Below are 12902 nucleotides of genomic sequence, written 5' to 3'. Positions count from 1 at the left end.
TTTTTTTTTTTTTTTTTTTTTTTTTTTTTTTTTTGTACCAGGTATCAAATTCGAGACCTTGTATTTGCAAGGCAGGTGGCGGCACCACTGAGCTAAATCCCCTGCCCAAGCCTTGTATTTTCTTCTCAATGTTGAGCTAGGCAATCCTGGCCTAGGATTTATCTCTCCCTCAGTGCATATTATGGACTTCCATTAGAAATGACCACCAAACTTACCTTCAAATGGCACAAATTCTGAGACCCAAGAGACCACAGGCAGTGCATTTGTTCATTCCTTTTGTCTCACATACCATTATCTAATGGTAGTAGAATTTTATCTTCCACTTGAAGAGGCATTGCTCACTGCCATCCATCTAGCAACTGAGAAATTTGGAATGTACTAATTCCAAATTTGCTGTATTTTAGTCTAAGGATCCGTCTTGGTTTCTTTGCTTTTGTTTTGTTTTGTTTTTGTTTTTTGAAACGGTCTCACTGTGTAGTTCAGGCTGGTCTTGAACTTACTATTAGTCCAGGCTGGCCTCGAACTCCTGCCTTAGCCTCCCAAGTGCTGGTATTACAGGTATGCACCACCATGTCCAGCTAAGGATTTATCTTGGGATATCCCATTCCCTAATTTCGATTATATTCCTTGTTTGCACTTTTACTTAATTTCATCTTATTAGATTAGACCCTTTCTCAAGGCTGTCAATATTTTGCTTAGATCCTGATTCCTAAATGTCTCATATCAATGCTTCACTTCCTCTACTGTTGACATAGTTCGAATCTTTAGTACTTTCATCTTGACTATTACAGTAACATCATAACTAATCTTTTTGGATTTTGTCTCTTCCACAATTTAAGCACCTTTCTTCAAACTGCAAAATCCTCTCTCTAATTCACAAATTTGATTATAGCCTTTTATCGCCTGCCATTTACTTACTTACTCTCTTAGGTCTCCCTGAAAGTGCCTCACTTTCAGGCACTTTCTTGTGCCTCCATGCCTCTGTGCTTCTCTGTGATTGAAACATTTTCCTATTTTTTATTGTGAGTCACCTCCTTGATTACTCTGTTTCTGCCAACAGAAATATTGCTCTGTAGTCTACATTACTTCTGTATCTTGTATATTCTTTGATTATTCATATATCTTGGTATATTGAATTATTTTATATATCTAATTTATCGATCACCAAATGGATTCCAAGTTCCTTCAAAATAGAAACTGTCCTACAATCATCTTTTTAGTCTGGTTCTTTGCTTACTCTATGTTCAACAATGGTTTATTGAATGGTATTTGAACATCTTTAGCCTCTAATAAAATTCCAAATATCTATCTACTGTGATGGTAAATTTGTTTTTCCTTCTCCTGACATCTGAAAATAAAACAACATTTACTCTTTTCCCATTTAAATATTCATTGCTGTTCCTCAGTTACTGATTCATCATTTACTACATTATTCTCAACTAGAAAACCAGTGGACAGTTTCCCTTTGGTCATTACAAACCAAATATCTGCAACCAAAGAGAAACACTTTGCAGTTGAGACACCATCTTCTCCCTGCAATGGTGTTTCATGACCCAACCTTGTAGAATTCCTGTTCTGAATATTTTACAGGCCCTCTGGATTCTGCTTTTTGAATCATCTGACTAGGAACAAGAAGGCAAAGGTAGTTTCCTGGGTATCGTTGTCCATGTTAAGTTAGTGCCTTTCTCAATTTTACTCTTTTTTTGTTTGTTTTGGTTTTTGTTTGTTTGTTTGTTTGTTTTGTGGTACCTGGGATCGAACTCTTGCGTTTGCAAGGCAGGCCACCGAACTGCTGAGCTAAATCCCTGGCCCTCTCAAATTTACTCTTAATTCTTCAGAGTCCATGGTTAGAGAGCCAGGAGACTTCCCTAAGTACCATTACCTTGAACAATAAATCCTTGGAAAAGTATTTCGGAGCACTGTCCTTCTCCTGCTGGCAGATTGAGCAGAGAGGTGGGTTGTTGGTCATAATCAGTAAGGTCATATCCTGATCATATTCAGTTACTTTTAACATGAAGCTAGTGATTTTCCTGTTTTGATCCAGGAATTTCTGCGTTGTAGTGGGCTTCAGAGGCTCATAGTACTGGGCCTGGGTGAATAGAAAAGTTTCCAGCAAGACAATGAGATAAGATTGAGAAAAGGAGCAAATCAGTTGGATAAACTACTGTGTGGGGTAGAGTCAAAGGCTGAGCAAATTGTTGATCCTAAACTCTCAGAAGCTCTCCATCCTCATCTTCCCTTAGGGCCTTTATTCCCCTTCAAATAATCTAAGAGGCTGGGAAAACACAACAAAAAGTTTCCCACCACAACAGAAGCAAGATGCTTAAATTCTTCCAAAAATAGTGTAATGTGGTGCCCAGCATAGTAGGGCAAACCGGGAAGTCCTTTGTGGCTCAATTTGATTTGCTGTCCCCTGACAATTGTCTCTGCAGAGAGGGGAAGCCAGAGACCAAGCTGCTTGTGTATGGAGTTGTTCACTAGCAAGCCCAGTAAACACCTCCCTATTTACATCTTCCCACTGCCACTGCCTCCCACCCGCACAGCCGCCTGAGCAGGCAGGCGTTCATAAGCAAAGGAAAGGCAGTCACAAAGCACAGCATGTCACTTAAGGTGTGGGTGGGATGGGGCAACCCCACTACATTTGCTTTTTTCTCAATAAGAGTATTAGAGAGGGGAGAAGGGAACAGAAGGGAATGAATTATAAATGTTTTCTCTGATTATAAACATGTTTTCTCAACTGAGAAAAATATCAGGTGGAAGAACCACTTCCCAGGCCCTTCTCTCACCTCACCACAAAATTTGCAAAAACTGCCTCTGGCGTTGGAGCCAGAGTTGCTCTGCCCACCTCCCTGTCCTGGAAATGGATGGGGCACATCTGGCATTGGGGGACATTGGGTACTGAGCCTCTGCACTGCTGCTGAAACTCACCCTTTTGGGTGAGATTTTGGGGGAATGCTTTTCCACCTACCAAATCTGGATGGGTTGTGTAGTATCGAAGGTTCTCTAGGACAAATTTTGATTGGCTGACTGCATCAAAAATCTAAAGACAATAATCAGAATTAGTGATTTCACACTGTACCTGTCTTAATATTTCACTGCTTATGTGGGCTCATTAGAAAGGGTTCTCTAATGGATGCCAAGTGAGGAGAACACTGTTCTTTATGTTTTGCACACTGGGTTTCTGGAGCAGGGGGCACAGCAAAAAGAGCTGGGACCTGGAACATCATGAGAGGGAAGCTTATAAATGGAAGCATGAACCAGGTTTAGGAAATGTCAGGTGATGCTGTTAGGAGGTGAAGTAGACTTAGCATCAGAGTTTGGATTAAGACAAATCACTGCATGAAATCACACTTCTTTATCTGCTTTTTCCATCTCTACAGGAGGGAGATCAGGTGGCAGTAAACATAGAGGACAGCCTCTCAGGAGAAAAGTAATTATAGCATGGCAACAACCTAAGGGTTGTGGGTGCCAGGGTGCCCTAGATGCAACTCTGCAACTGAGCTGGGAGCAGACACACTCAGAGAGGAATGGAGAAGAGGAGACAGTGCCTTTTGCATTTTTGAACATCTCTGGAGAATGCAATTCTTCCAGAAATGTTGCAAAAAGTAATTGAATTCTGTTATCACTTCTGTCTGCTACTTTGCACTGTTGCACTGGTGGTAGTGCTGGCTATCTGTGAATTGAGGGTTGTGGCTGAACCTCTTCCATCTCCCAGTTGCTGCTTCTGGCATTGTTGCTTCCCCTCTCACCCAGCCCCAGACTATCTAAGGATAAATCAAAAGGGAAAGAACATGGAAAGTAAAAGCTCTGATTTTCTCTGGGCTTGACATAATCAGAAATTAGGGGAGGGGATCATGATCCTGTGTATGGATCAGCATTTCTAAAGATGCTATGCCCCCAAAGAGGAAGTATGGTAAGAGAGGGTTCAGGATAAAGTAGATACACAATGGAAGGTAAAGAAAGCAAGAAGGTAAATGAAGAAGGCAGCGCTCTGGAAGAGGAGATGATGTACTTCAGGAGGAAAATGCCAAGTTAGCTGGCAATTCTTGGTCATTGGAATAAGACAGGCACAGGAATAGCAGGGACACCCATACATACCTTGGGGAGGGTGGGATGAAATATGGGAAAAATTCAAAGATATAACCAATAAATTTTTATTATCTTTTTGGAAAAGGAAGTTTACTTATTCAAAACAAAAATGTATTATGAAAAGCCTGCTTCAGAAATATGACATATGTGGTATATTTACAATTACTAGAAATCTAAGAAATTTTTTAAACCTGGGAGAAAGATATGAAGACTTTTATTCTGTTTTTTAATTAATTATTTTTATTGGTACATTTAAGTTATACAATGTAATCACATTTATCATTGGAAATTTGCACCTTTACATAATCTATCTTGGTTCTTATTTTTTCCCTAATTCCTTGCCCTCCCTTCAACCCCTTCATCCCTCCCTATCTACAAAGACTTTGCTTCTATTTTCTTCTTTTTTTCATATTAATTCCATTCCCATCTTTCTTTCTCCTACCCCCCACTTCCCCTTTCCCTTTGCACTTTTTCTTCTTATAGTCCATATTTACACTTTCAGTTTCTTACGCTAGAGAAACTATTCAGTATTTACATGTGTCCTATTTCACTTAAGAATATCACCTCAATGTGCATCCATTTAGCTATAAATGTCTCTAGTTTCTCATTCTTTTGTGACTGAGTAGTACTCTGTTTTATAAAACACACACACAAACACACATATTTTCTTTATCCAGTCTCCAGTTGATGGACAATCGGGCTGTTTCCAAGTTTCAGCTATTATAAACTGTGCTGCTATAAACATGGGTGAGCATATATCACTGTGGTATGATTTCTTTAATTATTTTGGGAAGATACCCAGCGGGGGAATAGCTGGGTCAAATGGGACTTCCAAACCTAGTTCTTTGAGGTATCTTTATACTGATTTCCACAGCGGTTGCACCAGTCTACACTCGCACCAGCAATGGAGCAATGTTCCTATTTCCCAACAGCCCCACGAGCATTTTTTATTGGGTGATTTCATGATAGCAACCATTCTTTCTGGGGTGAGGTGGAATCTTAGTGTTGTTTTCATTTGTATCTCTCAAATGATTGGTGATGTTGAATGTTTTTTCATGTTAATTTGCTATTTCTACTTATTTGTCTGAGAAATATCTGTTCATTTCAGATGCCCATCTTTGGATTGGGTCATTAAATTTGGGAGATATGATTGTTTTAAGTTCTTTTTATATTCTAGATAGTAATCATTTGTCTGAAGAAGAGCTGGTGAAAATTTTTTCCCATATTGTGAGTTGTCTCCTCACACTGTTGGTGGTTTCTCTTGCTGTGCAGAAGCTTTTTAATAAGAAGACATCCCACTTGTTGATTGATTGTGCTAGTTGACATGCAACTGAGATTTTGTTCATAAAATCTTTTCCTATGCCAATGTCTTCAAGAGTTCTACCTACCCTCTCTTTCAGCTGGTTTAGTGTTTCTGTTTTAATATTTAGGTGATTAATCTATTTTGATTTTAGTTTAGTGCATGGTGAGAGATATAGGTCTAGTTTTAAACTTTAGCAAGTTGAAACCCAGTTTTTCCAGCACCATTTATTAAAGAGGCTATCTTTCCTCCAGTGAGGGTGTTTGGCTCCTTTGTCAAAAATGAGGTGCCTGAATGTGCCTGGTGTTTTGTTTGCATCTTCTAATCTGTTCCACTGGTCCTCAGGTCTGTTCCTTTGCCAGTACCATGCTGTTTTTAATCATAGTAGCTTTGTATTATAGTTTCAAGTTGGTGATTGTGATACCTCCTACTTTATCTTTATTGCCTAGAATTTCTTTTGCTATTCTAGGTGTCTTCTTGTTCCAAATGAATTTTTGGATTGTTTTCTCAAGGTCTGTGAAGTATGCTGCTGCAATTTCAATTGGGATTGCATTGAATCTATATAGCAGTTTGGGAAGTATGGCCATTTTTACTATGTTGCTTCTTCCTACCTAGAAACAAGGGATGCTTTTCCATTTTCTGATATCCTCTTTAATATCTTTTTTTCAGAGTGTTGTAGTTTTCAGAATAGAGGTATTTGATTTTGTTAGGTGGATTCCTAGGTATTTCAATTTTTTGGAAGCTATTGTGAAAGAAATTTTTTGCCCTATTTCTCTCTCAGTGAGTCTGTTTTTTGTGTACAGGAAAGCTATTGATTTTTGTGTGTTGACCTTGTATCCAGCTACTTTGCTGAATTTGGTTATTAAGTCTAGAAGACTTTTGTTGGAGTTATTGGGGTTTTCTAAATAGAGTATCATGTCATCTGCAAATAATGACAATTTGACTTCTTCCTTTCCTATCTGTATTCCTTTTATTTCTTTCTCCTATCTAATTGCTGTCTAATGTTTCCAAAACCATATTGAACAAGAGTCGTGTAGTAGAATCCTTGTTTTGTTTCTGATTTTAGTGTAAAGGATTTGAGTCTTTGACCATTTAGTATGACATTGGGTGTTGGCTTGTCATGGATGGCTTTTATCAGATTGAGGTGGACACCGTCTATTTCAATTTTTTGGAGGGTTTTTTTTATCGTAAATGCATGTTGGATTTTGTCAAATGCTTTCTCTGCATCTATTGAGATGATCATATGGTTTTTGTCCTTGGGTCTATTAATATAGTGTATTACATTTATTGATTTGTGTATGTTGAATCATCCCTGCATCCCAGGGATGAATCCCACTTGGTCAAGGTGTGTGATCTTCTTGATGATCTTCTGCAGTCTATTTGTGAGTATCTTATTAAGGATTTTTGCATCTATGTTCATTAGTGAGATTGGCCTATAGTTCTCTTTTTTGGTTTGGCCTTTCTCTGCTTTGGGGATCAAGGTGATGCTTGTTTCCGGCAATGAATTTGAGAGTATTGCTTCCCTTTCAATTTCACTGAAGAATTTAAACAGTAGTGGCAGTAGTGCCTCTCTAATTATCTTGTTGAATTCAGCATGAAGCCGTCAGGACCCGGACTTTTCGTAGTTGGTAAGTTTTTAATTACATTTTCAATTTCATTGATTGATAGTGTATCATTTAGAATTTTTAGGTCCTCCTTCAACTTTGCTAATTCATATGTATCTAGGAATCTGTCCATTTATTCTGTATTTTCCATCTTATTGGCATATAGGTTCTGAAAGTAGGTATTGATGATCCTCTGGATTTCTGCTGGGTCCATTTTAGTTTTACCCTTTTCCTTCCTAATTGCATGGATTTGAGCCTTTTCTTTCCTCTTTTTGATAAGGTTGGGTAAGGGTTTGTCAATTTTGTTTATTCTTTCAAAGAACCAACTCTTGGCTTCTTTGATATTTTTTTTGTATTGTTCACTTAGTCTCCATTGCATTAATTTCTGCCCTGATCTTTATAATTTCCTCCCTTATATGAGCTTTGGGTTCTGCTCTTCTTTTTCTAGAAGCTTGAGGTTCAGCATTAGGTTAATTGTGCTCTCTGTTTTCCTAATATGATTATTCACTGCTATGAATTTCCCTGATAAGACTGCTTTCATTGTGTCCCATAGATCCTGATATGTTGTATTGTCATTGTCATTTAATTGTAGAAACTGTCTGATTTCTTCTTTAATTTCCTTCTAATTTAATTTGCTGTTCAATTTCAATGTATTTATGAAATTCTTGCAGTTTCTTTTGCTTTTGCTCTCCAATTTCATTGTACTATGGTCTGATAATATGCGGAGGATAACTTCAATTCCTTTGCACCTACTTAAAGATGTTCTATGAACAAGTATGTGGTCTATTTTGGAGAATGAACCATGTGCAGCTGATAAGAATGTGTATTCTGATTTAGTAGGGTGAGACACTCTGTAAACATCTGTTAAATTCATTTGTTCAGTAGTTTGATTGGGTTCTAGTATTTTGTTATTTTCTGTCTAGTTAATGTATTTGTGGCAGTGGGGTATTGAGGTCCTCCATTACTATTGTGTTAGTGCTTATTTGATTTTTCATGTCCATTAGTATTTCTTTTATATAGTTGGGTGCACTATTGTTTGGTGTATATATATTTATGATTGTTATTTCTGCCTTTTGGATTTTGCCCTTTACAAGGATGTAGTGTCCTTCTTTGTCTCTGTTAATCAGTATTGGTTTAAAATCCATGTGATCTACAAAGAAGTTACTCCTGCTTTTGGGGGGTTCCTGTTACATGGAGTATTATTTTCTACCCTTTAACTTTTAGTTTATGAGTTTCTTTTTGAATTAAGTGTGTTTCTTGTACACAACATATTATTGGATCTTGCTTCTTGACCCATTCTGCTAATCTGTTTCTTTTGATTGGTGAATTTAGACCATTAACATTGATGGTTATAACTGATATGTATTAACGTATCCTTGTCATGACTTTTTCTTTTTGTTGGATTCTCCCCCTTTGCATTTAATTTCCTGTCATGCCTGATGGGTTCATTCTGCTGGGCATCCTGGGGTTGTGATCCTCATTGTCTTTTCCTAGGATATTGTTTAAAATTTTTTGGAGTGCTGGTTTGGTAATCATGAAGTTCCTAAGGTCCTCTTTGTCATGAAACTATCTTATTTCTCCATCAATTTTGAAAGATAGTTTTGCAGAGTATGGCAATCTGGGTTGGAAGTTGTTTTTCTTTAGGGCTTGAAATATGTCACTCCATCCTCTTATTGCCTTGTTGGTTTGTGTTGAGAAGTCTCCTTTGATTCTGATGGGCTTTGCTTTGTATGTGATCTGTTTCTTTTCTCTAACTGCTTGTAAAATTTTGTTCTTCTGTTGGGTTTCTGGAATCTTAAGTATTATATGCCTATGTATAGATTTTTTTTAAAAAATCATGGCTAGTTGGAGTCCTATACTCCTCACTTACCTGTATGTCAAGTTCTTTTCCCCTACTTGGGAAGTTTTCTGCCATTACTTCTGTAAACAGTTTGTGTGTGTGTGTGTGTGTGTGTGTGTGTGTGTGTGTGTGTGTGATCTGCACTCTCTCCTGTTTCTTCACTGACTCTGATCAGTCTTATGCTATTCTTCTTTGAATCATGTAGCAGCTGCTGGATTGATTTCTCATGGTCCCTTACTATTTTTAAGATTTGTTTTTCCTGGTCACTAATTGCAGTCCTATTTTCTGTATCTGAAATTCTGTCCTCTCATTGGCTCATTCTGTTACATAAACTTTTTTGGAGTGTTTAATCTCCTGAAAATCTGTTTGCATCTGTTTTATAGATTCCATTTGTTTCCTATGTTGATATTCCATCATATTTCTCAGCTCCTCTATTTTTTATCTGTGTCCATTCTAGATTTATTAATCATGTCTTGTACTATGGGCACAATCTCTGCTGTTATCTGAGAAATTTTTTCTGTTTTCATTTTTTTCCAGGTCCTCTTTTATTGCCAATTCAGGGAGTCCAGGTGGTTGAGTATCAGATTGTTATATCTCGTTGCTCTTTGGGGTTGCCTGAGGTGATATGGAAGTCTGGTTTTGAGACTTATTTCCATGTCTTCTCATTTCAACAGATGCAGCCTGCTGTGCCTTTCTTGAGGCGACTTTTTTGCTCACCCAGTGGTCTTCAATTCTAAGCAAGCCACTGAGCAGCCTTTACTCTGCTGCTCTCCAGTACATAATTCTTAGGTTTAGAATGGTGGCCTTCTGTATCCCTGAACTGACCTGTTGTCTGGGAGGTCTTCTGGCTGGGGCCTGTGGGCACTTGGGATGGTATCTAGGGGTGCCTCTCCCTGGGGCCCCTATGTAGCTGTTGTCTGGGGGGTGCCTTTGCCTGGGGGCTATGTTTTCCATTTCCTGTTGTCTATGTGGGCTTCTGGCTAGGGTCTCTAGGTACTTATCAATGGTATCGGGGCAAGCCTCTGGCTGTTGCATGTGCATCTGTGTGGTTCTTTTCTAGGTGGGCCCTTGGCTGTGGCTGATGGTATGGCGGAACTCTGGATGAAGCTTTTGCAGCTCTTTTCTAGGTGAGCCATGGCTTGGGCAGGTGTGCCTGCACCTCTGGGGATGGGGCAGGGCCCTGGCTGGGATCTGCCTGCAGTTTGCGCCACTGTGGTCCACACAGCTGCTTGAAGACTTTTGTTTTTTAAATAGTTTTTAAAAATTAATTTTAGAGGGGAAATACTCTGGGTAAAATGTTTTTCATTGCTGATTTTTTCTGAGGTATTGTATCTCTGTTCCAAATTAGCCTCCAGCAGTTAACTAAAGCCACAAGACTGTCCAAATTGGAATATGTTTTTAGTTTTGTTATGTTGACCTGCATTATCACTGTCTCATGAGGTAAAAGCCTAAGACATTGACTTGAATATGATAATCCTAGGAAAGCAACCAAGATGCCTAAGGGACTTTTGCTATAAGAGGTAGCAAGTCTAAGTAACTCAAGGTTTACCACTCCCTCAGAGTACTAGTTCCTAAGTCTTGTGTCCCAATATTTTGAAATTATTTTTTTCATTTTTATTAATACATGTTTACAGTATATAATGATTACATTCATTGTGGGGAGTTGATATCTGATTTGTTTCTAATATGTCCTTGTCTCTTTTCACTGTGCTTCTTTCACAAAGTGAGATGAATTGACCTTGTTCTATATATAAGCTTTAACCCATGTTTGCTTTCCAATAGGAAGTTTGTAGACCCATCTTATAAAAGGCTCCTAAGCAACCCCAAAGAAAGCATACAAAAGATTTGCTACTGCTCTTTCTTACCTCATCATCATCAGTAACTGTTCCTTTCTCAAGTTTAAGTGGGCTGTTTTCTGAGGTTCTACCATTTTGAAACCTGAAAAAGAGGCAGAACATCCAGCTGCATCTGCTGACTTACAGTCCTGGTCCTTCTATATGTCTCAATCTCCCTCAACTAAAATTAGGGGCCTAATTTAGATTACTTCATCACAAATGGCATGTGTAGTAAAGAATAGGACTACAGTGTAAAAGGCTAAACAAGTAGGACCTCTTGAAGATACACTGACATTATAATGAGCTAGTTTCTTCAAAAATAGAAGTTTTTGGTCAAAGAAGTACTTTAAACTAGGCTTGCCTGTAAATGCTGGGAGGCTGAGACAGGAAGATCACACCTTTGAGCCCAACTTGGGCAATTTAGTAATAATCAGTGTCAAAAAAAAAAAAGTGCTGGGGGTGTAGTTCAGTGTTCAGGCCCTGGTTTTTCTCTCCAGCACTGAAAAAAAAAATGCCCTAGTGGACTGCCTATAGAAATTCTTTTGGGCAGTCAGACCCTTACAACATCCTCAAAGACAACCTAAGAATTTGAATGCATACTTCTCTCCTCTTCCTCCACATAGAAATGGCCCTTGTCAATGACTAATTAACAATTAGCCAGTGAATCCATGAGAAGGAATATAGGTCATGACACTTAGCAACAAATATCCATTACTTATGAACCTTGCTTGGATCACTAGCTAACTCATTTCCCTAACCACATCTAAGATTTCTCTTCCAAGAATTAAGATCTACAATGAAAAAGTGATCTACAATGGCAAATACTTTCGTATTCTGCTCTTTCCCTTCCTTTCCCATCTCTCACCTGACAATGATTCCCTTTGAGGAAAAAGGAAAGAGGTAGGAGTCACAATATTTAATAAATAGTGGGAATTCCCTGGTTCTTTTAAAACCTACTTCCAGCCAGAACATAGAAAAAAAAAGTGCTCATCAGGAAGATTGGATTAATAATTAAAATAAATGCCCCTCTTCCTCCTTAGAGATAGTTCCATTTTGGAGTTCAGCTAGCTCAAATTTAAAAGAATTCTGCAAGTACCTCAATTGGACTTCTCTCATTTAAAAATGAGGATAGCTGGGCTGGGGATTTAGCTCAGTGGTGCTGCCACCTGCCTTGTAAGTGCAAGGTCCCAAGTTTGATCCCCAGTACCAAAAAATAAATAAATATATAAGTTAAAATGAGAATAGCTGAACAAGAACCAAATAACAAAAGTAGAAATAGCTAAGCCTAGGTAGTTGGTAGCTCAACTGGCTATAGCATGGTATAGATAATTCCAAATCCAAGATCAAATCCCATCTAGGGATTTCATCTATTACTATCCCTTGCTGGCCATCATAACCATTAATTCAAGCAAGAAATTATTTGTTTATTTGTTTGTTTGTACTGTATGGCCTTCCAACTGAGTAAGCTCTAACCCTAGCCCTTATTTATTTTTAAAATTTTGAGATGTGGTTTCCATAAGTCATTAAATTTTCCAGGCTGGGCTCAAACTCGAGATCCTTCTGCCTCAGCCTCCTGGATTACTGAGATTACAGGTATACACCACCATATCAGCCCAGGAAATGGGCCTTAAAAATGGCCCTAAGGGGAACAGGAGACTCATTGTGGATAAACCAAAATAAATTTATCCCAAATTAACATCTTCAAGTTTGTACTTGTCTGATATATCCTATGGCTGTAAATTACCTAATAATTAAAAATGTAATATAATCTTTATAGTGGCACCTTTAAAAATGATTCTTTGCTATCTAAAAGGCAGCACAGATTTCAGATACTCTTCTTGGAGGCGAATTTAAAGCCTAGGACTACACAGAAAGTACTTCTTTAGACAGTTCAGCAGTGTTCACCTTGAACAACCCTTTCATCAAAGTTACTCTGCTTACTGCATGAAACACAAACCACGCTCTGATTTTTTTTATCTGCTATCAGTCAACTAAAATATCTTTAATGAGGATCTACTCTGTGATTAGCCTGTTCAGAATGCTGTGAATTGCAAAGCAAATTAGTAGCCAGGCATGGTGGCACATGCCTGTAATCCCAGCACTTGGAAAGCTGAGGTAGGAGAATTACTGCTAGTTCAAGACCAGCCTGGACTACATAGTGAGTTCAAGGCCAGCCTGGGCTACATAGGGAGACCTTGTCTCAAAAAAAAAAAAAAAAAAAAAAGAAAAAAAAA

The 12902-nt window shown here is 38.3% G+C and overlaps 1 protein-coding gene across 4 annotated transcripts in view; it reads right to left on the bottom strand.

Moving 5' to 3' along the window:
• Nucleotides 1–12902, bottom strand: part of Tsga13 (testis specific 13) — a 22409-nt gene that overhangs the window by 6725 nt on the left and 2782 nt on the right. For all 4 annotated transcript variants that reach the window (XM_010633527.3, XM_010633529.3, XM_010633526.3 and 1 more), the window contains 3 exons: nucleotides 10699–10771; nucleotides 2969–3040; nucleotides 1883–2089 (listed from right to left, as the gene is read on the bottom strand). In XM_010633527.3, the coding sequence (XP_010631829.1) occupies nucleotides 1883–2089; nucleotides 2969–3040; nucleotides 10699–10771 (352 nt within the window). The remainder of the gene's footprint in view (nucleotides 1–1882; nucleotides 2090–2968; nucleotides 3041–10698; nucleotides 10772–12902) is intronic.

Source organism: Fukomys damarensis, unplaced genomic scaffold (assembly GCF_012274545.1).
Source record: "Fukomys damarensis isolate Sample0158 unplaced genomic scaffold, DMR_v1.0_HiC HiC_scaffold_4, whole genome shotgun sequence".
Classification (NCBI taxonomy): domain Eukaryota; kingdom Metazoa; phylum Chordata; class Mammalia; order Rodentia; family Bathyergidae; genus Fukomys; species Fukomys damarensis.
Note: the sequence above shows the minus strand (reverse complement) of the source record. Positions and strands in the feature narration are given on the sequence as shown.